Source organism: Capra hircus, chromosome 8, assembly GCF_001704415.2.
Source record: "Capra hircus breed San Clemente chromosome 8, ASM170441v1, whole genome shotgun sequence".
NCBI lineage: Eukaryota > Metazoa > Chordata > Mammalia > Artiodactyla > Bovidae > Capra > Capra hircus.
The window spans coordinates 23,795,713-23,823,014 of record NC_030815.1 but is presented as its reverse complement, the minus strand read 5'-3'; the positions used below and the strand labels follow the sequence as shown (position 1 = coordinate 23,823,014).

Sequence of the window (27,302 nt, the reverse complement as noted above, 5' to 3'; positions counted from 1 at the left end):
TCTTTCACATATAGCCTTCCCCATTGTCAAAAATGTTTCCCCTCCCAGCAAACAGACTCATCATTCAAGACCTAACTGAAGCAAGAACTCCTGTGAAAAGTCTCCCAAACCCTCCCAACCCATCTGAATTAGACATCCCTGTTAGAGCATTCCTTTACTAATGTAATTACCATAATCGTTTTTAGCTTATCTGCCTTTTCTCTGAATTGAAAATAGTCATTATAACTATAGAATTCATTTGAAAAACAAGAAGGACCATTTTCTCTCTTACAATTGGGAATGCAAATTGGTAAAGCCTTTGAGAAGACACACTAGTAATATCTATCAACATACTAAATGCATACAATGTTTAACTCAGTAATTCTGCTTCTAAGAATCTCCTCCACAGAAATACTCAAATATGTGTGCAAAGGTACATAAATGTAGATATAGATGTAAAATAAAATGTTTGAGGGAGCATTGTTTATAATAGAGAAAAAATATGGATAATCTGCATGATATCATTACCATGGAATACCATGCAGATATTTCCAAAAACTTGGAAAGGCATATCACTAGGGAATTAAAGGTAAGTCACAGGAAAATATTAAAATGTGATATATTGTGCTCTTGCCAAGCTCTACACCGACATACTTTTTTATTTATGCAAATGCATGGGGAGAAAACTGGAAAGGACATACCAAATAGTTAACAATGATCAAATGAAGTGAAAGGAATAACACCTAAGTTTTATTCCATTCACTTTTACTAGCAGTATATTCCTGCACACTTTTTAAAGGAAAAAAAAATACACTGATGAATATAATAATTACCAGAAGAAAAAGAGTGAGGTAGTAACATCACTTTACAGTTCACATCAGTTTAAAACCAAGAGAAAAAAGAAGAAAAAAAAAATCACTTTTCAGTAAAACTAAGGCTAAATGACCACAGAAAGTGGCTATCTTTGCATGAATCCAAAGGGCAATTTTTTAAAAAACTTTTTTATAGTAAGTAAAAAGTACCCATAAATGTGTGTTCTGACCAACAGAATATCTTTCTCAGAGGGCTGACATCAATCTAACGTCAATCTATGCTCCCTAGAAACGATTTTTCTTCAAAGTTCAAACAAGGAAGCACGTATTTATTCTCCATATAAAATGAAGACATTTCCTAGAGGTTGGAAATCTGGTTTTGGCAACATTAAATTATTCCTCTCAGTCTGCTTCAGTCCTTGACATTTACTTGTGTACTTTTCTGAGGACAGAATGAAAGAGAGAAGCATGGGATCTTTTCAAACCTGAAGTGCTACAGTCAATTATGTTTCAGTGGGCCTGCCGGTTTAGTTTCTGAAACACACATGATTCTCACAGATAGGCTTGTTTCCTTGCATACGACCACAAAATAAGCGAATAAACAAACAAGAACTCAAAACAAGCACTGACACTCCACCACCCCTCTTGACTCTGACCTCTCAAATAAGTGGGCAAAACCGAAGACAAGCTTATTGTAAGCAGGAAAAGTACTAGGATGGAGATGGGACCAAGGACGGGATGATATATACTGGATATGCGGGGGCAGGCCCCTTCCAACACCAAGTGGAGGTCTTTTGCTGCTTTCTCTCATCCCCTATGAAAACTTGAAATAATACTTTCTAATAAACCATTATTATAATGGATGTTCTTTCTACAAGACAGAGTTAAGTAAACTCCAGGGATAAATACAATGATATACACTCAAAAGAAATGAAATGAACATTCTGGAGAAATGGCCCAGACCTACTAAATTTTCACCCATGGGTCCTTTTAGTAGGAAGAGAAATAAGAAATATATCCAGCTTGGAGATCCAGAATAAAAGACAGCAAAATTTTGGTTTCTAAGATAGTCTAAGATAAATTAAAAGAGATGACACAGCCATAATTTTAATTAAAGAATCAATAACATACAGAAAAGCACTTAAAATACTACATCCATGCATTTTCCACTCAGTTTAAACAGATGAAAACACTTTCACCATGTCAAGTTTGCCTTTTTCTCTAAAGAAATAAAGTTTTATAAATACAGGCCCTTCCATCCCTCTTCCCCCAGTAAGCCATGCCCTTCGGTTCCCGTGCTGTCCTTTCCACTCAGGCTCTTGTACTATATATGTGTGTCTCTGCAACCTCATTTATTCTTGGCTTCATTCATAAGTGATGGCTGCATACATAAGTGATATTGTAACCATATAAAATGACTTCTGTAACATTTAAGTCATCATTTTTGTTTCACAGACATGCCCATCTTGCTACATTAATTGCTAGATAGCAGTGTGTGCATTATTAACCCATCAGTAATTAACCCCCATCTCTACAATTAGGTATATCCTGGTACTGCTGCTACTGCTAAGTCCCTTCAGTTGTGTCCGACTCTGTGCGACCCCAGAGACGGCAGCCCACCAGGCTCCCCCGTCCCTGGGATTCTCCAGGCAAAAACACTGGAGTGGGTTACCATTTCCTTCTCCAAGGCATGAAAGCGAAAAGTGAAAGGGAAGTCGCTCAGTCGTGTCCGACTCTTAGCGACCCCATGGACTGCAGCCCACCAGGCTCCTGTGTGCATGGGATTTTCCAGGCAAGAGTACTGGAGTGGGGTGCCATTGCCTTCTCCAATATCCTGGCACAGTTGTGAAGAATTCGTCTGCCAATTCAGGAGACCCAAGGGATGTGGGTTCCATTCCTGAGTCAGGAAGATCCCCTGGAGGAGGAAATGGCAACTCACTACAGTATTCTTGCTGGGAAAATTTCATGACAAGAGGAGCCTGGTGGGCTACAGCCCATGGGGTTGCAAAGAGTTGGGCACGACTGAGCACATGTATGTATGTATGTGTGTACTTTATCATATTATAAACATTGAAATACTTTTCATTGTGCACCTGGGGTGGGGGGGGGAATGGCAATTATTAAGTACAAAATCTTAAAGAAAATCTAAAACTAGAAAATAGAAATCACCTGATCTGGACACTAAATAGAATACCTACAAAACAGTGGTCAGCCAACATGTCTATTTCACACTGGCTCCCAAGGAATAACTATTTTCCATCTCAAGTGCATCTTTCTTCTTTCATATTTTAAGAAATTGAAACTTCCTCACAAGTGAATAAATAATGTCTTTCAGTTACAAGAGTTGCTCCCCAAATTACCAAGAAGGCTGCATTTGTGCGGGCCCACGTGTTACACACAGTACTTGCTGCCTCTTCATCCTGCATTTATTTTCTTTTTAAATCAGGTGGATGAGGAGATTCCAATTATTTCTGTAAAGAAGGGAACTTGGCAGTTGAGAAAATATACTTCTCTGCAGAAATGAGAGCTTGTAAAAGTGACCAGAGAAGTTAAAAACAAAGTAGGAGTGAAGATACTTGATTGCAGCATTATTTTCAAACTAAAGCTTTCAATGTACCTTTCATACACTGCCGGTAGAAATGTAAACCAGTACGGTCAGTTTGGAAAACAGTTTGGCAGTTCTTCAAAAAGTTAATTTAAACACAGAGTTACCACATGACTCCACCTAGGTATATGCCCAGCAGACTTGAAAACGTATATCCACGCAAAAACTTGCATAGGAATGTTCATAGCAGCAGTATTTATAGGGCAAAGATGGAAACAAGACAAATGTCCAACAAATTATGAATATGAATATAAATAAAATGAGGCATATGCAGTGGGATACATTATACAATAGAACAGTATTCAGTTATAAAAAGGACCAAGTATCGGTACATCCTATAACATGGATAAACCTTGAAAATACACTACATGAAATAAGCCAGACACAAAAGGCCACACACTGTATGCTTCCATTTATAGGAACTGACCAGAATAGGATATTACATAGAGAAAGGAAATAAATGAATGGTTTAAAGGAAACAGATTAATCCCAGGAGTTGGGAGAGGAAGAAATGAGCAGCAGTTGCTGATGGATGCAGGGTTTTCTTATGAGGTGATGAAAATGTCCTAGAATTAAACACTGGTGATGTTTGTACAATATATTAAAACCCACAGAGTTGTACACTTTTAAAGGATGAATTTTATGATGTGTAAGTTATATCTCAATTTTTTAATGAAGGAAAAACAGAAAGCTAAAAACTAATTTCTTAAGGGAAATCTTGAAATGAGAAAAAAACAAATCCATACTTCAGCGTGAAAGCATGTCATATGAACAGACATAAGCACATCTCACCAAATTCTGATCTGATGAAAAACATGTGAACATTTCAGTGGTATTACTACTGAGGAAGGTAATTATTCTGGCAAAGAGTGACTTCTGCTAAGGAACAGAAGTTAAGAGAATTGCCAATGGAGAGAAAGACCTAGATTAAGAATGATTTTAACACTTTCCAACTGTGTGTGGCCTTGGACAAGCCATGTAATTTTTCCATGACTCAGTTTCCTTTCCTGTAGAGGAGGAATAATAACCTCTCAAACGTTCTTATAAACCTGCTGAATAAAGTAACATATGTATAAGGTTTAGCAAACTGCCATAGACAAAGTAAATACTCAAATATTTACACAGAAATAGATTATGTGTAATACTGTGTAATACCACCAAATAATGTTCCCAAAATACAAACATAAAGAAAAACAATTTAAAAGGGTATCATGTGTAGGAGGCTCATGGAGCAGCAATGTGGCACATGAGGAAACTGGCTTTTGAAAAAAATTTTTAAATATGGAAAATAAAATCTACCGCTGTTTTCTACACATTCCAACTTTTCCGGATAGTTTCATTAGAGCTTATTTAAAAGCAAATTATCTCTTAATCACAAAGAGGCTTTTATTGAATCGAAGGCTGGACCTTCTATACATTGAAAAAGTCAGTGGAGGGACTTTCATGGTGGTCCAGCGGTTAACACTTCACTTTCCAATGCAGGGGATACGAGTTCAATCCCTGGTCAGGGAGTTAAGATCCCACATCATCAAAAAACCAAACCATGAAACAGACGCAATATTGTAACAAACACAACAAAGACTTAAAGAAAAAAAGAAAAAAAGCCAATGGAACACAATATTGCAATCAACTATACTTCAATTAAAAGGAAAAAGAAAAAGTTGGTGAGACAGCATTCCAGGAGTGGCTTATCAGGGTTCTCATACTTACTGGTGTTTGTTTACTTGGAAGGCCAGTAAACATGCAGATTTCCAGGCCCCATCCCAGAGATTCTGATTCAACAGATCTGGGTGAGAACCTGAGAATCTCATTTCCAACCAGCTCTTGGGTGATGCCAATGCTGCTGGTCTAAGCACCAGACTTTGTGGAACACTAGCTTAGGTGACACAACATTCTAATAGCTCAATTCTTTTTTTTTTTTTTTAAAGTGAATTATCTCACTCTAGGGCAGGTTTTAGGAACTATGATTACCTTAGTAATCAGGAAAGGAATGAAAGAAAGAAACAGGGTTATTAAAAATAACAGCTAGGATTTACTAAGTTCTTACTTACATATGAAGCATCATTCTAAATACTCTACATTGCTTTATTTGATCAATTCCTCCTAGCCACTTTACAAGGTAGGTACTCTTATCCTATCCCCATTTTATAAATAAGGACAGTCAGCCCCACAGAGGTTGAGCAATTTGTCCAATATTATATAGTCTGTGTGTTTGCCATATATGCACTGCTGAAAATTTTAAAATCCAGTAGAATCCATAATATCCACTTGCTGATGTAACCGGAGAAGGCAATGGCAACCCACTCCAAAATTCTCTCCTGGAAAATCCCATGGATGGAGGAGCCTGGTAGGCTGCAGTCCATGGGGTTGCTAAGAGTCGGACATGACTGAAGCGACTTAGCAGCAGCAGCTGATATAACTGTATATATTTGTGTTGTATGTGTGTATCAGATAAAGATCAGATAAAGAAAAATAAAAGACAATTCTTTGAAAGTCTCAAAATTCTAGAAGTATGAAAATAAGAAAAAGATCATTTCACTGAAAAGCCATAATTTCTCTTTTCCATTTTACAAACATATATTAATCTTCTTTTTCAAAATGATAATCACTCATCTCTTAAAAGACATTTAATGAATTTCACATAATCTGACTCCTCAGAACTGAAATTATCTTTCTGTAGCCACTTCCTCTTTATTTAAGGACAACAATAGCCAAAATTCCTAGAAGACAAATTTAACTTTTATTTTAAAACCATCTAGTGATCAAAGTGCTTACAAATCAAAACTATTTTAAACATTGTTTGGTTAATGAAAGATCTTCTATTGAAAGATTAATGAGTAAAGATTACATACCTTGTTTTTAAAATAAACCTCAATTGGCAAAATGAAACCAGCATACCCAGATTCTTCTACTTTGTAAGGTGGATCTTTGCACACTGAAACATTAAAAAAAAAAAAAAAGAATATGTGAGATGAGAATTATAGGCAAAAAGACATTCTTCTTTCCTTTAAAAACAAGAAAAAATAAATAAATAAATCCCATCCTTCCACCTACATCGTTCTCAATTTTCATGGGCCCTTGCCAAGCCCCAGCTAACTCTCTGAGTTATTCCTTATTTCTTGTTTAGAATCTACAATAATAATATTCCTATATAAATCAAATACGTTAGTTATTTATTCAAGTCTTGATAAGGGCTAGAGCATCAGTGTCAGCCATGGTCATGAATGACTTGACCTCAGTTGTTAAACCCTGCCCTAACGCTTTAGAGAAATTGAGGACAGCTCCTTGTGACCCAAAGCTTGAATACAACTATCAGTTTCCTAATAAACATACTATCTATGTCTAGTCTGTGATGTATATCACTCTATCCCAAACCTCTCAGTTCTCTGAGATATCCTAATTTTCATATCAAAAAGTCACAGGACCACCCTCCTTCCTTAGAAAAATCCCAAACCCGGTATCTCCCAACGTCATTAAGACTCACTATCCTCCATTACCTCCACCAAAGAATATTTACTGAAATATTGTGATACATATAAACACTTCAAATCTATTTATATCATAAGAAAACATAAGAAACAATAAGGTTTTTGTATTCTTACAAAGAAAGACTTATTTAGACTTGGGAAATGAGATATGTCCTATGAGCTAAATATGATTCACCCCACTAAAATTTCCATTCATTCAAAATCAATCACAAGCCAACTGAAACCATTCTAGCTAAGGCTGCAATACTGGTAGTCAGTATCACAAAGAAGTAGAAATGTGCATGTTGTACATCAAGACCGTATAGCACAGAAGCCATTTCTGCAGGGCTCCAATCTACCTTTTCAACCTTCCTCCTTTTGTTACCCACCAAACATTCTTATGCTGCATCCAACTGCACTGATTCACCACCAACAGGCCCAGTATTTCCCACCTATGATCGGTCCTCTTCCTGTCTCTCATACTTTGATGCTACTCTTATTTTCTGCTAGTTCCCATCCCAGTTTCCTCACAAAGCCTTTCCAGCCCACAAGGCACTATCATCTCTCTCCCTTTACCTTCCTGAAGTATTAACTGTCTGAAGCACTGATTTGACACTTAACAGACTTCCTTTTTATCATATATTCAGGGGCCTCATCTCTAATTCCCTTTCACTCCTTAAGGACAGAAACATTTGCTCAGGAACATGTAGAATGTCCAGGGCTCAGGTACACCTGGATGCCAATCTGGGATCCATCTTGAATTAGCCAGGCCACCTTTGCAAAGTTACATCAGTGGTCTGAGCCTCAGGTGCCTCATCTGGACCATGTAAGGGTCAAACAGGATGATGTATGTGGAAGACCAGCGCAGGTCCTGGCACACACAAGTTCTCAAGATGTGACAGAAGCAAGGCAGGAGCTCTAACCTGCACAACACCCAATGTTCACGTAACTTTCTCCGATGAAAACAGAAAAAAGAAAACAAGTACAAAGCCCTGGATTTGGATTAGAAGACTGAATTCCAGGGCCCTGGACTAAGGATTCTCTACACAGCTACAGCTCCATTCCTTTTAAAAGGGAGGGACAGGTACACAGTGCTATATTTAAAATGGATAACCAACAAGGATCTACTGTATAGTGCAGGCAACTGCTTAATGTTATACGACAGCCTGGATGGGAGGGGAGTTTGGGGGAAAATGGATACATGTATATGAATGGCTGAGTCCCTTGGCAGTCCACCTGAAACACTATTAATCAGCTATACTCCAATATAAAGTAAGAGCTTAATGTAAAAAAAAAAAAAAAAAGGGAACAGGAGTTAAATAAATAATTTTTAAAAGAGAGAAAGAACACCACGTGTACATTGTAAGCACGGCTGTCAAGACTCAAGGAGATTATATATGTGGGGAAATACAAGTCTAAGGCATTTTTAATGCAGAAGATAAGGATGGTGTACTTAAAAATTAGTTAGACATTCCATGAATACAAATATAATTACAAACAGTTACACTGAAGACAGGATTTTAACATTAGGCTATCTCCTGTAGCCCACTTTAGGAAAATTTCTCCAAACTGACATCAGAAGAAGTAAATGATGAATGGGGCATCTCACCTGACCTTACAAGTTTCTCTAGTAAAAAATGAAAAAAGCAAAAGGACTCAGAGTGGCTTCAGCCCATCATCCACTGACCACCTCCCAATCTATCATGAATTATCAAATGCCCTGAATGCTGAGTGGGGGCGGGATGCCACTAAATGCATGGGCACCCCCACCCCACCCCACCCAGAAAGCTAGTATTACACCCATGACATTTCCATGCTGCAGAGCCCCTTTCCAGAACAGCAGTTTCACTGGCCAGGTTGCTTGGGATTTAATCATGCCAATGTCATTTGAAGGAAGTTTATTCCGTGGGCTGCTGTACATGCCAGAGAAGTTATAGCTGTGCCTCTATACACCCTTTTGTATAATTCATTTTCTCTATTTTGCATGCAAATTGCTCCTTTTATAGAAAACAGCTGTTAATGAGCACATCTTATAGTTGACGGTCTTAGTTTTCTTTTTTTCCCACCCTCTAAAGGAAATGATCTGTTATGTATTACTATTCCATAGAAGTCTGGTTTTATAAGAAAACTGTTTACCAACTCATACCTCAATTATTTTTAAATGCAGTATTTTTCATCAAAATGAACAATGTCTGTTGAATACCCTGAGTTCTTAATTAGAAGCAAACAACAGAAACGTTTTATTCACAGTAAACAGGACAGAAAATCAGAAGCAGTGCAAATACAAATTTACGGTTCTAATCTGGAAAAAAAAGTCAAATTGAGGGAAGTAGTTTGGTTTATTTATTCAACTGTTTATAATCAGAATCATTAACATGAGTCTCTTACCCTAAGAATCTATTAAGATCTATGTAATAAGATGCCAAATGTCATTAGTTATTGAGGGTATACCCATCTTTAGAAAGCCATCAATTTTTTTTAGGTGACAATAAAATGAGAGATTCATATTCACTTTTAAATTATATGCATTAATTAAGTAGAAATCACTGGGAACTCTTATTCCTGTCAAAATCCAGCCCAGATGTTAGCTCTTTCTGAATGTCTTCCTGCTTTTCTTCCAAGCTTCTCCTGCTGCCCTTATGAGGCAGGCTGATAATATTCAGTCACCTCTCAGACTCCTCACTAGACTAAGCAACGTAAGGTCAGCAACACCACCATTATTATTTGAGCACCAAATAATAGGTGCTCAATAAATTGTTGAATTGAATTTCTTAAAGATTCATGCCACTCTTGATTTTGGGGTTAGTCAATGCAAACTGGTATATGTAGAACAGATCAACAAGTTCTTACTGTATAGTATTAGCACAGGGAACTATATTCAATATGCTGTGATAAGCCGTAATAGAAAAGGATACAAAAAAGAATGTATGTATATGTGTAACCGAATCACTCTGCTGTACAAAGGAAATTAACACAACATTATGAATCAACTACATTTCAATTAAAAAAAAAAAAAGACTCATGACACTCTGCTGATCTACCACTGCTAAAGAAGTTGCAATTCCACAAGCAGCAATGAACTGATACTAACCAGTCAAATTCCTCTCCAAACTCCCTACAATCAACGTAATATTATAAAAATGGTAGAAGTGATAAAAAATGTTGCCACAGAGAGGTCTTCTCTTGAAAGTTGAGCATCTAATGTGGAACTGGTTCTAACTTTTGTTAAGGACTTGCCCCAGCTGCCCATCGATAATTATTGCATTTACTTTATTCATTGTGCTAAGCCCTCTAGAAAGGAAACATACTAAACTCTCTCAGGTTTATGTAGAGACTGGGTATGACCGTGGCTTTGGGCCCAATGTCCCTTCCAGTTGGACTCCTTCTCTGCCTGCTTCCGTTGTACCACATCAGAGCCCCTAAGAAAAGTGAAGCAGGTACTATATGGCCATCTTGCTGTCCCCAACTGTTCCGTGCATCTAGGATTAACATCTAGGATGGGCATCGCCCTGCCACTGAACATGGCCAAGACTTTACATTCCTGACATTTTGAAAAGAGCAAGAATCAACAGCTGGATTTTCTGTTTTAATAAGCACATGCATGCATGTGTGCACGCACACACACACACAGATTCTGCCATTGCTTCTACTCAGCCCATTTCAAGACAGGTATTTCCAAATTTTAAAAAAAAAAATGTTTTTGCACTTTGTGTCACTTCCTTATTTCCCTGAAAATATCTTAAAGATAACATCAGGCAATTCATGAATTGTATTGTTGAGTTGTTTTTACCTTGTTGACTTTTTTTTTTCAAATTCAAATGCAATTGTGAAAATCTAATTGTTTTCTATGCAATAGAAAACAGTGGCCACACGAGATAACTGCCCAAAAAACTTTCACAAAGTTATAAAGACGTAAGCTAGATATAGTTAGCTAGCTGGGCAGATGTGAAACACATGGCTCCCTCCTCAGGATTCACCACTCCAGGACCAGCTCAAACAGACTTCGGCTGGAAAACCTTCAGCCAATACTCCACAACAAAAACGGCCCTGTTCCTCTCCTGGGTTCAGCCTTTTTTCTCATTGATCCCATTAGCTAATCCTAATATACAAGCTACGATCAAGCCCCACCCTCACACTAGATTAATTCTGTGCTTTCCAATGGCTAAGGTTGTGTCTCAGGCCTCTTTTCATCTCTGAACCCAGCCTACTTATTATGAAACGCAGTAGAATTAATAAAATGTAACTTTAGTATGACCTCAAAGGAAGAGATGGAGCAAGCCTGGAAGTTGAGAAGAAATGCCTGGGTGACAAACAGAAAGTATGAGCCTGAGTTTTGCATCAGGAAAGTAACAGCATAACAGAAGAGTCAGTACAGGAAGAAACACTGAAGATTATGAAGACAAAAACAGGTAATAGGGAAGAAGCTTATACACTTCCATAGAGAATTCACACCAAACACACTTAGAAATTCACATCCAAACCCAGGAAGGGTGAAATGGATAACACATATAAAAAAGGCATTGTTAATTTTGAATGTTACACAAAACTCCTAGACTTGGAGTAAGAGTTCAGGACTCCAAATTGGCTATGTTGAAAAAATCTTAATGATGATACATAAAAACAGCTTCACTGTTTAGTAACTTGGAATCTTTATGTATAGACTCAGAAGATCCATGGCTCTCTCCAGAAGGGGGAGAAAATTGACGATTTTTTTAAATGTATGCACATTTTCAGCTTTCGGAGGAGTTGTATCAGCCCATCTAGCTGAGGTTAAATCAATACATTTCATCTGGAGAAGACATAACCACCTTATTAAAATAAGACCCCCTTCATAATCATTTCTTCAAGGATCATATAACAAGCCAGCAAAGGAGTAGAAAATGGCAACCCACTCCAATATCCTTGCCTGGAAAATCTCATGGACAGAAGAGCCTGGCAAACTATACCGTCCATGGAGTCACGAAGAGTCAGAAGACAACTGAGCATGCATGCACACACACATAGACTGCAGGACTTTAGTTCCCTAAATCCCAGTACACAGCTGTGAAAGCACAAAGTCCTAACCACTAGACTGCCAGGGAATTCCTGCCATGTCTTAAGATGTCAGTTATCTAGGTGCAAAATTCACCAAAACACGACGTCATATACTTCAAAGTTGCAAAAGGCTGGATTTTAAATGTCCTCATCACAAAAAAGAAATGAAGACTATGTGATGGAATGACGGCGTTAGTTGATGCTATGGTGGGAATCATTCTGCCATATATAAATGTATCCAATCAACATGCTAGACACCTTAAACTTATATAACGTTATATGTCAAGTATATCTCAATAAAACTGGAGGGAAAAAACAAGCCAACAAAATACAGAGATTGCCTAAAACAACATATCATTAAGAAATGTTAGGAAATATTAAATATGTCTTCAAGCTTATGTCTTTCACTAAAGTTGATAGCACCGACACCAGTTTGTCCCAAGCTCCTTCAATATAACTCAGTATATAGCACTGCTTCAAATGAATGGCCCAGTGGAAACACATTCCCAGCTAATATAAGAAAGAGCAAAACTAAATCTTCAGAGAAAGCTCAACCTGGAGACAGACCTAATTATTTTATTGAGAATTATTAAATCAAGAGATCTATCTTAAAGAGACTATCACTTTTAAAGTTAAACCTCGGGCAAAACATTTTTCAGAATACCATATTGCAGAAGGTCCATCAGGGAAAGCTACATGGAAAATGATCTCTTAGGGAAACTAGAGAAGTAACAAAGAACCTCACAATACGTGGCAGGCGCATCTTCATTTCAATGCATACTACCACATTAAAAACACACACACACACAACTGGTCATTAGAACTGTTAGTAGAAATCTAACTTTTCAGAGCCACTATGAAAAACAGTACGGCGGTTTCCTCAAAAAACTAAAAACAGAACTACCACATGATCCAGCAATTCCACCCCCAAGTATATACTCAAAGAAAACAAAAACATTAATTGGAAAAGATACATGCATACCAATGTTCACAGCAGCATTATTTACAACAGTCAAGATATAGAGGCAACCTAAGTGTCCATCAACAGATGAAAGGATACAGAAGACGTGGTATACACATACCACGTGAAAGAGCACTCAGCCATAGAAAATAATGAAACTTTGCCATTACAACAACATGGATGAACCTGGAGGGTATCACACTTGGTGAAGTAAGTCAGAAAACAAATATGTTATCACTTATACGCAAAATCTAAAAAATAAAGTAACACAAATCAATGAATATAACAAAACAGAAATAGACTCACAGACACACAGAACAAACTAGTGGCTACCACTGGGGATTAGAAAAAAAAAAGACGAAGAAGGGGCTTGATATGGGTAGGGGATTAAGAGGTCCAAACTATTATGTATAAAATAAATGTACTCATAAAAGCTACAAGGATATACTGTACAGTGCCGGAAATACAGCCAATATTTTATAACAAGTTTAAATGAAATATAAGCTATAAAAATTTTGAATCACTATATTGCACATCTGAAACTAAATATAATATTGCTTTTCATTATTTAAACAAATATATTAAGAGCCACTGAAGAATCTCACTTCCTAAAATAATCACCTCATGATTTTTGGAATAGCGTTTAAGTCACCAATTCTTGGGACAGTCCTTCAGCAACAAAGTTTTACCCAGTTTTTTATCCCAGGTTTTATACTTGGTCCCTCTATCACTGAGACTGATACCGCTTCTTATTTAGAGGGAAAAAAGGAATGGTATGTCTTCATTAATAAAGTTATCCTACCTTCTCACTTTTTTCAATTATGTTAGCCTAAATAATTCAATTCAAGAGGCACTATATAATCATAGGGCTACAAAGATAAGGCTGGCTTCCCAAATGCCTCAGTGATAAAGAATCCATTGGCCAATGCAGGAGCCACAGGACATGTGGGTTTTATCCCTGGGTTGGGAAGATGCCCTGGAGAAGAAACAGCAAACCACGCTAGCATTCTGGCTGGGATATTTCCATGCACAGGGGAGCCTGGAGAGCTACAGTCCATGGGGGTCCCAAAGAGTCGGACACGACTGAGCAGACACACGCTGAGATAAGGCAGAATCCTGCTCTCAGGCAGATGACAGTCTAGCCAAAGACACTGTCTGCTAAGTGCAGGTTCTATTCTAGGAACTGGAAATGGAGCAATAAACACAGCTGACATGGCCCCACACTGATTAACCTTATGTCCACTGCTGGGAGGCAGGGAGGGCGAACAGGAGAGAAGAAAAAATACATGTACAAGAAAATACTGAGAGAGTATTGGATAATAGGGACTTCAGTGAAAATACAGCAGGCTGATGTGAAGAAAAATGGGAGTTCCTCCTTATTTTAGATGAACATTTCCCTCCCTGAGAAAGTGACATTTAAGCTGAAACCTCAAAGAAAAAAAGGAGCAGGTTATGTGTTAGCCAGGCAGGAAAAAAAGCCCTATTTATGTTGCTTACAGAGACAGATGTGTAAACAGCCTAAAGAAAGCCTGTCTTTACACCTGCCTCCAGGGCTGCTTACCCGGATTTTCCTCTTCAGCTGAGGTGAAGGCTACTTCCTCCTTCCTGAACATTCTCTCCCATTCTGTATTCACCAGGTAACACTCACAAAGTGTGGCTCTTACAATCTCACAGTTTGATTTCTCAAATCTTCAATTCTCCCAATGCTATGAACTTCCAAGAGAACAAAACATCTACTTACAAAATCTTCAGGAAGATCCTTCATCATGAAGGTTTCTTTAGGGAGCCAGAATTCTTGGGAATTGTCTAATCTAAAGTAAGAGTTGTCTGTTTGTTTAAGTCTGTCCCTTGAAATAGAGCGCCTAAACACAGGACAGAAGGGAGCATCTAGACTAAATGCCAACCACAAAAAAGGAGTGGATTTGAAGTGCAATCTGAGAAAAAGAAAGATCATAAGTATAAAGCTACCTACTCAAGGGGAAGCAAACAATGCTGCAAGGGGAAAAAAACCACATGAAGCAAGAAACAAAGGAAGAATACAGACGTGATGACACCCGAAATATTAGAATACAGAAGTTACGATTTCCTCCCTTTCCTATTAAAGGGATATTTTTCAACTTAATTTTTTTCTTTTAATAAGTACACAGTGTGTAAGAGCCACTTTTAAATGTGGTACATCCATCTTTTCATGTAGAGCATGCAATTCTTACTACTTGCCCTTTAAGTATTCAATGCAAAGGATGATGAAGTGATGTTATACACAAGACAGATATCGACTGCATTAGGGTGACAGAAGTGGCAGTGTGTTATAAAAATAAACAAATACAGTCAATTAAAGTTAACACTCATTTTCTGTTTTAAAAAAATATACAACTGCCTAAAAGATCACTACAACCTAACTTCACAGAAAGTCCAAAAGATAATCATCCCCAAAAGGTCAATGATTCAGATTTTCTCTTAATTTATTTTTGCTTTATTCCCTTTTCAGTAGGAAAAAAAAAAAAAACTTCCAGGAAAGCAAACCAAATTGTCCTAATTTTAGAGAAAGAACTAAAAACAAAATTCCTTTTCAGCATCTTGTGGATTCTACTTTGTTTTTTTCTGTTTGGCATTTTGCACAGAGATAGCCTAAGTACACTAATTGATTTAAGCTCCATTAGATATTACAGTCGGAGAAGGCAATGGCACCCCACTCCAGTACTCTTGCCTGGAAAATCCCATGGATGGAGGAGCCTGGTAGGCTGCAGTCCATGCGGTCGCTGAGGGTCGGACACGACTGAGCGACTTCCCTTTCACTTTTTACTTTCATGTATTGGAGAAGGAAATGGCAACCCACTCCACTGTTCTTGCCTGGAGAATCCCAGGGACGGCAGAGCCTAGTGGGCTGCCGTCTATGGGGTCGCACAGAGTCGGACACGACTGAAGCGACTTAGTAGTAGTAGTAGTAGATATTACAATGGCACCCCACTCCAGCACTCTTGCCTGGAAAATCCATGGATGGAGGAGCCTGGTGGGCTGCAGTCCATGGGGTCGCTAAGAGTCGGACACGACTGAGCGACTTCACTTTGACTTTTCACTTTCATGCATTCGAGAAGGAAATGGCAACCCACTCCAGTACTCTTGCCTGGAGAATCCCAGGGATGGGGAGCCTGGTGGGCTGCCGTCTAAGGCATCGCATAGACTCGGACACGACTGAAGCGACTTAGCAGCAGCAGCAGCAACAGATATTACAAATGAAGACAGAATGGGGCAATGCTCATATGATGGCAACTGTTCATACATCGTGCATCCAAGAATGTGGTTCCTGTTACGCCTGACGATCTTTCAACCTTCCCAAATAAATCAAGGAAAATACTGTAGCTCCACTCTCGTAAAATGAGAGTTTTAAAACTGATTCCAGAAAACCCTACACTCCAGTGTAAGGACTGCTTTCACAAAAGCAATAGAGCATTAGCCCCAAACAATGAAAATTTAAATAGCCAAAGGACCAATCCTGGGTTTTAGATACAGAATTAGGGTTTTTTTAATGTGAAAAAAAAAAGAGGTAAGGCACTGCTAAAATAAAATCTGATATCACTCCTCAAATATACATTATAAAAATTTAACCATATCATTAAAGTTATGATTTTTTTCCTTGCTCCTACTAAACACAGTAGTGATTTGGTGTTTTCTGTCTGTCCTGACTATAAAAGTGAGCTACACTTATTTCTCAGTGAGATTTGCAGTTCTGACATGTCTTTGAGCTAAACAGAGATACATACTAAGAGGAGAAAACCAGCTTCTACTCTTCTTGAAAGGGTCAAATTTTATAAAATACCTTCTTCTTATCAAACGCAGTCCTAGTTGTAAGGTACTTCTCATGGTCTCTGAATTCCAGGATTTAATGGGGGAAATTGTACAAATATAAAAGAGAAATCAGAATGAACACAAAACCCACTGATAGTCAACATTATAGGTCAGTTCAGTTCAGTCGCTCAGTTGTGTCCGACTCTGCAACCCCATGGACTGCAGCATGCCAGGCTTCCCTGTCTTTACCAACTCCAGGAGCTTGCTCAAACTCATGTCCATTGAGTCAGTGATGCCAACCAACCATCTTATCCTTATCCTCTGTCATCCCCTTCTCCTCTTGCCTTCAGTCTTTGCCACCATCAGGACCTTGTCTAATGAGTCAGTTCTTCACATCAGGTGGCCAAAGTATTAGAGTTTCAGCTTCAGCATCAGTCCTTCCAATGAATATTCAGGACTGATTTCCTTTAGGATAGACTGGTTGGATATCCATGCAGTCCAAGGGACTCTCAGCGATCTTCTCCAGCACCACAGTTCAGAAGCATCTATTCTCCAGCAATCAGCTTTCTTGACAGTCCAACTCTCACATCCATACGTGACTAATGGAAAAACTATAGCTTTGACTAGACAGACTTTTGTCAGCAAACTAATGTCTCTGCTTTTTAATATGCTGTCTAGGTTGGTCACAGCTATTATTTCAAGGAATAAATATCTTTTAATTTTATGGCTGCAGTCACCATGCACAGTGATTTTGGAGCCCAACAAAATGAAGTCTCTGTTTCCATTGTTTCCCTATCTGTTTACCATGAAATGACGGACCAGATACCATGATCTTAGTTTTCTGAATGTTGAGCTTTAAGCCAACTTTTTCACTCTCCTCTTTCACTTTCATCAAGAGGCTTTTAGTTCCTCTTCACTTTCTGCCATAAGGGTGGTATCATCTGCATATCTGAGGTTATTAATATTTCTCCCGGCAATCTTGATTCTAGTTGTGCTTCTTCCAGTCCAGCGTTTCTCATGATGTACTCTGCATATAAGTTAAATAAGCAGGGTGACAATATACAGCCTGGACGTACTCCTTTTCCTATTGGGAACCAGTCCATGTCCAGTTCTAACTGTTGCTTCCTGACCTGCATATAGGCTTCTCAAGAGGTAGGTCAGGTGGTCTGGTATTCCCATCTCTTTCAGAATTTTCCACAGTTTATTGTCATCCACACAGTCAAAGGCTTTGGCATAGTCAATAAAGCAGAAATAGATGTTTTTCTGGAACTCTCTTGCTTTTTCCATGATCCAGTGGAGGTTGGAAATTTGATCTCTGGTTCTTCTGCCTTTTCTAAATCCAGCTTGAACATCAGGGAGTTCACGGTTCACGTATTGCTGAAGCCTGGCTAGGAGAATTTGGAGCATTACTTTACTAGCATGTGAGATGAGTGCAATTGTGTGGTAGTTTGAGCATTCTTTGGCATTGCCTTTCCTTGGGATTGGAATTAAAACTGACCTTTTCCAGTTCTGTGGCCACTGCTGAGTTTTCCAAATTTGCTGGCATACTGAGTGCAGCACTTTCACAGCATCATCTTTTAGGACTTGAAATAGCTCAACTGGAATTCCATCACCTCCACTAGCTTTGTTCATCGTGATGCTTTCTAAGGTCCACTTGACTTCACATTCCAGGACGTCTGGCTCTAGGTGAATGTTCACATCATCGTGATTATCTGGGTCATGAAGATCTTTTTTGTACAGTTCCTCTGTGTATTCTTGCCACCTCTTCTTAATATCTTCTGCTGCTGTTACGTCCATACCATTTCTGTCCTTTATCAAGCCCATCTTTGCATGAAATGTTACCTTGGTAGCTCTCATTTTCTTGAAGAGATCTCTAGTCTTTCCCATTCTATTGTTTTCTTCTATTTCTTTGCATTGATCACTGAGGAAGGCTTTCTTATTTCTCCTTGCTATTCTTTGGAACTCTGCATTCAAATGGGTCTATCTTTCCTTTTCTCCTTTGCTTTTCGCTTCTCTTCCTTTCACAGCTATTTGTAAGGCCTCCTCAGACAGCCATTTTGCCTTTTTGCATTCCTTTTCCATGGGGATGGTCTTGATCCCTGTCTCCTGTACAATGTCACAAACCTTTGACCATAGTTCATCAGGTACTCTGTCGATCAGACCTAGTTCCTTAAATCTATTTCTCACGTCCACTGTACAATCAGAAGGGATTTCATTTAGGTCATACCTGAATGGTCTAGTGGTTTTCCCTACTTTCTTCAATTTAAGTCTGAATTTGGCAATAAGGAGTTCATGATCTGAGCCACAGTCAGCTCCTGGTCTTGTTTTTGTTGACTGTATAAAGCTTCTCCACCTTTGGCTGCAAAGAATATAATCAATCTGATTTCAGTGCTGACCATCTGGTGATGTCCATGTGTAGAGTCTTCTCTTGTGTTGTTGGAAGAGGGTGTTTCCTATGACCAGTGCGTTCTCTTAGCAAAACTCTATTAGCCTTTGCCCTGCTTCATTCTGTACTCCAAGGCCAAATTTGCCTGTTACTCCAGGATATTGATATTTATCCTGGCAATCTTGATTCCAGCTTGTGCTTCATTCAGCCTGGCATTTCATATGATATACTCTGCATAGAAATTAAATAAGCAGGGTAACAATATACAGCCTTGACATACTCCTTTCCCAATTTCGAACCAGTCTATTGTTCCATGTCTTCTTCTAACTCTTGCTTCTTGACCTGCATACATGTTTCTCAGGAGGCAGGTCAGCTGGTCTGGTATTCCCGTCTCTTGAAGAATTTTCCACAGTTTGTGGTGATCTATACAGTCAAAGGCTTTGGCGCAATCAATAAAGCAGAAGTAGATTTTTTTTCTGGAATTCCCTTTCTTTTTCTATGATCCCAAAGATGTCAGCAATTTGATCTCTGATTCCTCTGCCTTTTCTAAATCCAGGTTGAACATCTGGAAGTTCATGGTTCACATACTGTTGAAGCCTGGCTTGGAGAATTTTGAACATTACTTTGCTAGAATGTGAGATGAGTGCAACTGTGTAGTAGTTTGAACATTTTTGACATTGCCCTTCTTTGGGATTGGAATGAAAATTGACCTCTTCCAGTCCTGCTGAGTTTCCCAAATTTGCTAGTATATTGAAGTCAAGAGACACTTGGAGTAACAGGCAAATTTGGCCTCAGAGTACAAAATGAAGCAGGGCTAAGGCTAACAGAGTTTTGCCAAGTGAACTCACTGGTCATAGCAAACACCCTCTTCCAACAACACAAAAGAAGCCTCTACACATGGACAGCACCAGATGGTCAATACCAAAACCAGATTGATTATATTCTTTGAAGCCAAAGATGGAAAAAGCTCTAAATAATCAACAAAAACAAGACCAGGAGCTGACTGTGGCTCAGATCGTAAACTACTTCTTGCAAAATTCAGGCTTAAACTGAAGAAAGTAGGGAAAACCAGGAGACTATTCAGGTATGACCTAAATCAAATCCCTTACAATTATACAGTGGAAGTGACAAATATATTCAAGGGGTTAGATCTGATAGCCTGAAGAACTATGGACAGAGGTTTGTGACACTGTACAGGAGACAGGGATCAAGACCATCCCCAAGAAAAAGAAATGCAAAAAGGCAAAATGGTTGTCAGAGGAGGCCTTACAAATAGTTGAGAAAAGAAGAGAAGTGAAAAGCAAAGGAGAAAAGGAAAGACAGACCCATTTGAATGCAGAGTTCCAAAGAATAGCAAGGAGAAATAAGAAAGCCTTCCTCAGTGATCAATGCAAAGAAATAAAGGAAAACAATAGAATGGGAAAGACCAGAGATCTCTTCAAGAAAATGAGAGCTACCAAGGGAACATTTCATGCAAAGATGGGCTCGATAAAGGACAGAAATGCTTTGGACGTAACAGCAGCAGAAGATATTAAGAAGAGGTGGCAAGAATATACAGAGGAACTATACAAAAAAGATCTTCATGACCCAGATAATCATGACGGTGTGATCCCTCATCTAGAGCCAGACATCCTGGAAGTGAAGTCAAGTGGACCTTAGGAAGCATCACTACGAACAAAGCTAGTGGAGGTGATGGAATTCCAGCTGATCTATTTCAAATCCTAAAACATTATAGGTAGGGACCAGCAAACTGAAAATCTTGGGAAGAACCTAGAGAGAAACAAAGAGGGAGTCAGTCACTGGGTTTCATTTTGTGTGTATAAAGAAAGCAGGTATGAATCTGCCAAAAGGAGGAAAAAAATTTTAATGAGTGGTAATTATTCTAGAAAAAGCTTAGTAGGAAAAGATTATAGTCCAGCTGGAGTGTGGGAGAAACATTCCAGTGGATGGGTAACTTTATTAGGGATTTCTTCATGGTTCTTTTCAATCTAGAGATACTAAGGAAATAAGTTCCCTAAGAGGAAGGTGAAAAAACAGGATATTAGAAAAGAATTAAAGAGCCAGTGGCTAGCCGCTTTAATCTTATTTGGGAATAATAGAGAATCACTTAAAGCTTTTTTGAAAATAGAAATGATGGTATCTAAATTAAGCCCAATGCACACTGAGTTGTTGCTCCAAATGAGCCAAGAAAAGGGAGAAGTGCAGAAAATTGAGACTGAACATGAAGAAGGAGGAGGAAAAAGAGGCTGCAAGTTAAGATGGTCCTAGAAAACTACTGTATCCCTAATAAAAGTGAGAGAATTCTCAAGCATACGGCCAAAGTTTACTGAAGGAATTGCAAAAAAGTTCGCTAACCTAAAGCAGTTCAGTTCAGTTCAGTCGCTCAGTCGTGTCCGACCCTTTGTGACCCCATGAATCGCAGCACGCCAGGGCTCCCTGTCCATCACCATCTCCCGGAGTTCACTCAGACTCACGTCCATCGAGTCAGTGATGCCATCCAGCCATGTCATCCTGGGTCGTCCCCTTCTCCTCCTGCCCCCAATCCCTCCCAGCATCAGTCTTTTCCAGTGAGTCAACTCTTCTCATGAGGTGGCCAAAGTACTGGAGCTTCAGCTTTAGCATCATTCCTTCCAAAGAAATCCCAGGGTTAATCTCCTTCAGAATGGACTGGTTGGATCTCCTTGCAGTCCAAGGGACCCTCAAGAGTCTTCTCCAACACCACAGTTCAAAAGCATCAATTTCTCAGCACTCAATCTTCTTCACAGTCCAACTCTCACATCCATACATGACCACAGGAAAAACTATAGTCTTGACTAGACGGACCTTAGTCGGCAAAGTAATGTCTCGGTTTTTGAATATACTATCTAGGTTGGTCACAACTTTTCTTCCAAGGAGTAAGCGTCTTTTAATTTCATGGCTGCAGTCACCATCTGCAGTGATTTTGGAGCCCCCGAAAATAAAGTCTGACACTGTTTCCACTGTTTCCCCATCTATTTCCCATGAAGTGATGGGACCAGAGCCCCTTGAAAACTTTTATCAGTGGGTGGCATTTTGTGGCAGAGGAAATTATATGTAACATGGAGGCAGAAGTGTTTATGGTCAAGAGCCAGAGCTTTTGAGAACTCCGTGGTTCAGATCCCACCTTGGACACTCACATAATACATTGTGTTTTCTCAGTTACAAAATGGGAGTCAATGCTATTACCTACATCATCCCGCTCTTGAAGCTTTAAGAGATCATCCATGCTAAAGGCATAAATGAGATAATCCCTACAAAGCTTTACAACACTTTCTGGAAACTAGAAACCATCCAGTAACCTAACGGTAGTCAAACACAAACCATAAACATTAGAGAACTTCTTTTGAACTTTCCCCAAGATCTTTCCAAAAAGCAGATTTAAATTTACATACTTACCATCAGTTTAATTAAACATTCTGGTTTTATTTTGAGCCTTAGGGATTCTTGACAGGGATAGATGAAAGAGGAAAATATTCTTCACTTTGGAATTCTTTCGACTCAACTCACCACTAAAAGTCCTCACAGGAAGTTCACAGAGTCAGCCCACCTTCAGACTCATGAAGCCTAAACTAGCACAGATTGTGAAAAAGCCATACAGCCTCTAAGGTTATGTATGGGCTTCCCTGGTGGCTCAGTTGGTAAAGAATCCGCCTGCAATGCAGGAGACCCAGGTTCGGTCCCTGGATAGGGAAGATCCCCTGGAGAAGGAAACGGCAACCCACTCTGATATTCTTGCCTGGAAAATCCCATGGACAGAGGAGCCTGGCAGGCTACAGTCCATGGGGCTGCAAAGAGTCAGACATGACTTAGTGACTAAACCACCTAACCAAGGTTATGTATTATAAACAGTAACACTAGAATACGGTACTAAAACAAAGCAACAGAAAAGAGAAGCGTCATCCAAATTTGAGTCCTGTGGTGTAGTACAGGTAAATTAGCCAGAAATCAAGAGACGCGGTTCTGGCTTCATTTCTACCACAGATTTGCCATCTGACCTTTGGAGAGTTTCTGTCGCCATGCACACTGGAACTCCTCTGTGGTATAAAGAGCCAGGCAGCTTCTAGATCTACAATTCTGTTATTCCAAAGACAAGTCATATAGGTAACTTCTATTCTAACTTGAAGGCAAATGGGTTTTACCTTTTAGTATCTTCCTTTAAGCATAAGGCATCTATCAGCCAAATACCATATATCTCCTATAACATAGCCAGGAAATTGGGACAAAACAAAAGAATACAGAAACAAAAGAGATTCAGAATCACTTGAATTATTAACAAGGTTTCGTGGTAAGTGCTTTTCAGAAGAGAATTTTTATTAGGCCCATAAGTAAATAAATACTGGATTTCTATAATAGAGGAAAAAAATTCTATAAATTAATTTTTCGTTTTCTACTTTCCATTTTGATTGTGAAGTCAGACTAAATCTACTAAGTGAGAGCCTGTTTTACCTGCATAAATCAAACCAGAAATTCAATTCCTCGGGAACTTGACACAATTGAGCAATAGCAGCAGATCAGCTCAAGTATTAAGGGATGAAACATCAGAACATACTGGCAGCATTTATGAGAAGCATCATGCTTTTAAAAAGCTGAAGTCAAAAATTAAATCAACTGTTTGCACATTAGGCGTAACACATTATGTTTAAAAAAAAAAACCCTTGAGTGTTAGACTTTACTCTATACTGCACTTGTAACACCCTTGTTCTTGATCACACTGAAACATATTACATTGCTTTTTAAATAGAATGCACCCTGCCACAATGCACTCAATATTAATAGTATTCCAGAACAACATGCCCATATGAAAGACAGGCTGATGAATAGGTTTATGTCCTATTCAAGGAGATGAAACAGCTCAATAGCAAGATTAAATAAGGCTCCTGCCAATGACCGAATCTTAAGGTCAAAGAGAAGAACACAACTCAAACCAAATGTTACAGGCAAAGGTCAAACAAGAGAATAATTACGACCCTAGCTTGAAGAGCCAGCTAACGTTCACTCATTCAGTGTAAATCAGAAGAAAAATTCCTCCTCTTAAAGTGGGACTATAAAAATTTTTACTGAGTCGGCTTCAGAGATCCATTATAAAATTGAATGAATGAAGGTGAACTAAGTCCCAAAATAACCTTTAGAGGAAACCACTCCTATTATGGAACTATTGCACCTTAAATGCAAAATTCCCTAGTGTCACACTCTACTTTAAAAATTTATTCTAGATTTATTAAGTATCAAATATTAATAGAAATAAGAATTTTGCTAAGAACCTTTTGATTAATTCTTTTGTAAAGCTTTATTATAAGCCAATTCATTTATATAAAAAGAAAGTTTATAAAGAGTAAACCAGCAGTTTATGTTTCCAGGAGTTTTTTTGTTTGTTTGTTGACTTGATTTTCCCACCACTAGCAACTTCCCTTTCACTTTTCATTTTCATGCATTGGAGAAGGAAATGGCAACCCACTCCAGTGCTCTTGCCTGGAGAATCCCAGGGACGGGGGAGCCTGGTGGGCTGCCATCTATGGGGTCGCAGAGAGTTGGACACAACTGGAGTGACTTAGCAGCAGCAGCAGTCCCAACCCATTTTAACAGGAGATTTAAATGGATGAACATATTTCTATGTACACACACTAGCTACAGAATGGAAACACAAGCCCAGCCTTAAGAAAATCTGGGAAGTATAAAATAGTGCTAAAACAATAGGAAAAAAGAAAAGTTGCTTTTCAAGCTAGTAAATATTTTGAAGGCATTGTAATCCCATCTGGAGAAAAGCTTACTACATTGAAATTTATCATGGGAAAATAGGTACATTTGTGTTTTTTAAAAATCATTCTCTACATGCACTGTCATACCCTATTTTGAAAACTCACTATCTAACTTGTTTCTCTTCCAAATAACCATATTTTTGGACAATGTCACTGGTATCACCTAATAAACTAAGTAAATTACATGAATTAATATTCATATACCCCTATAATACCCATGAAGTAAATACAATCAATAAGAGAGAATACCAAGAAATCAAATAAACTTTCCTGACTCTATCAATTTCTTTTCCCTGTTATTCTGTTTTCATGAAGAAAGGCTGGTAGATAAAATCTAAATCCATCCAACTATAGTCTGGGCTCAGGGAGGGTGGAAACTAAACAACAGAACTGAAAATATCATAGGAAGAAGTTTTTAATATTTTATAATGATGATTTATGTATAAATAAATACATTTGTTCTCACACATACTCCCACCCAAATAAACACATACCTTATATTGCAAATAAGTCATTTTCTTTCTTGTGACAAACAGCAGTAAGATATTTAGAGACAGCAAATTTCAAATAATTTCTTCCTCAGAGATAATAATAAAGGTATGATTTATTTAACACCTTTTCACCAAGTCCCTGAAAGATGGCTGATGTCAAATAAATCTATAACGTAAGGAAATAAGTAGCACAAGAGCCCTGCCAGCCACCCCTTCTTACAGATGGAATATGACAACTTAAGCAATTTACCCAGAGGTCAGGGAGCTAATTCCTGGCATTCAATCAATAGATATTTATTAATGGCTTCTATGCCCAGCACACTGTGCTGAACGCTTGGATGAAAAGTATTATCTTCTTTTTGCTTATTTGCAGCTTCTCATTTTTCTACAAAAAAAAAAGTCTTGTACAATAAAAGAAAAATGCTTAAAACAACAATAATAATGAGATGCTGAATGAATGTGAAGAAGAACAAGGTATCTGGAATATGAAATATTTGGAAAGTAAGAAAAAGTGACATCAAAGTCTCCCATCTGTGTGTCCCTTCCAACATATATACCTTTTCCTATGAAAAAAAATGCAATATACCAGTAGTTGAATTTTATAGAGAAACCTAATTTAGAGCTAGCAAATCTGTATTCTTTGTCTCACTCTGACATTTCCTGGCTGGAATAATTAATTTTAGGCAAGTTACTTCTTTCTACCTCAGATTCTTCTATCCATAAAAATGTTTTAAAGTATCACTGTGTAGATCCAAAGTAATATGTAGGCGGTTACGAGAAAATCATCTTATAACTGCTAAATTCCCACAATTTTGCCAACAGTTATGCATATTTTCACTAAGTAGGGACAAAGGAAAGGTACCATTTAGACAAAATTTCTAACAAACCAAGAGTTTGGTGTTAGAGATATTACAACACAGCCTCTGTCTGCACTTATGAATATCTCCCGTCATTTCATGCTTTCGGTCTCTAGTAGAATCTGGATATTATGCCCCTGCCAACAATGTAGCAGTGAAGATAAAGACCTTAAAAAATTAATAGATTACGATAACATGATTCTGTTAAACTATTAAAATGAATGACATAAATTTGGAAGTTTCTTAATTAATTTCATGATTAATTTGGAAGTTTAATTAATGATTAATGATATGAATGATCTAAATTTGGAAGTTTAATTCCTTTACCAATATAGCTTACTTGGACTTCATATTTTATGAAATGCTTTTGTTATATCTCCATGGCTTTAACCCTGGTTTCATTTAGATAACGTGTATGCCTGTCAAAAATTATGTTTTCTTGAGATTCGTTTTGATATTAAAAATTCAGATATCATTTAACTCTACTCGGATTTTCAGTGTGCCTAAATTTGTTGAGATAACAGAAACTATATTAATAAGCTGTGTACTGTGCTAAGTGTGTGTTAGTTGTGTCCAACTCTTTGCAACCTCATGAACTGTAGGTCACCAGGCTCCTCTGTCCATGGGATTCTCTAGGCAAGGATACTAGAGTGGGTTGCCATGCTCTCCTCCAGGGTATCTTCCCAACCCAGGGATCGAACCTGCATCTCTTACGTCTCCTGCATTGGCAGACTGATTCTTTACCACTAGCGCCACCTGGGAAGTCTATTAGTAAGCTAATATGCAAGTTTTTCAAACCATCAGTAGATTTCCTATGTGAGTTATCTGGGGTGGGTCCCACCATTACCACCATGGTCCAATTATTTCCAACAAATGTGCTGTTGGCCATTCATTCACTCCTTTCATAAACACTGTACACATTACATACCATGACTAAAAATGCAAGCATGAAAAAAATGAGAATTTATCCTTGAAGAAATCATAAGCTAGGCATTTTCTATACAGACATTTTAGATCCAAATTAAGAAATTCAATTAACTCCCTTCTCTCCTTTTCTGGGCTGCAGTATTAAATGAATACAAGTGCCAAGCCTCTAGTAGCAAAAGTTGAACATTTCAGATAGAACAAACTTCAGGATGGTTTGAAACGA

The 27,302-nt window shown here is 38.3% G+C and overlaps 1 protein-coding gene across 2 annotated transcripts in view; it reads right to left on the bottom strand.

Annotated features, from left to right (window-relative positions):
* Positions 1 to 27,302, bottom strand: part of MLLT3 (MLLT3, super elongation complex subunit) — a 277,289-nt gene that overhangs the window by 115,903 nt on the left and 134,084 nt on the right. For both annotated transcript variants that reach the window (XM_018051913.1, XM_018051912.1), the window contains one exon: positions 6,249 to 6,331. In XM_018051913.1, the coding sequence (XP_017907402.1) occupies positions 6,249 to 6,331 (83 nt within the window). The remainder of the gene's footprint in view (positions 1 to 6,248; positions 6,332 to 27,302) is intronic.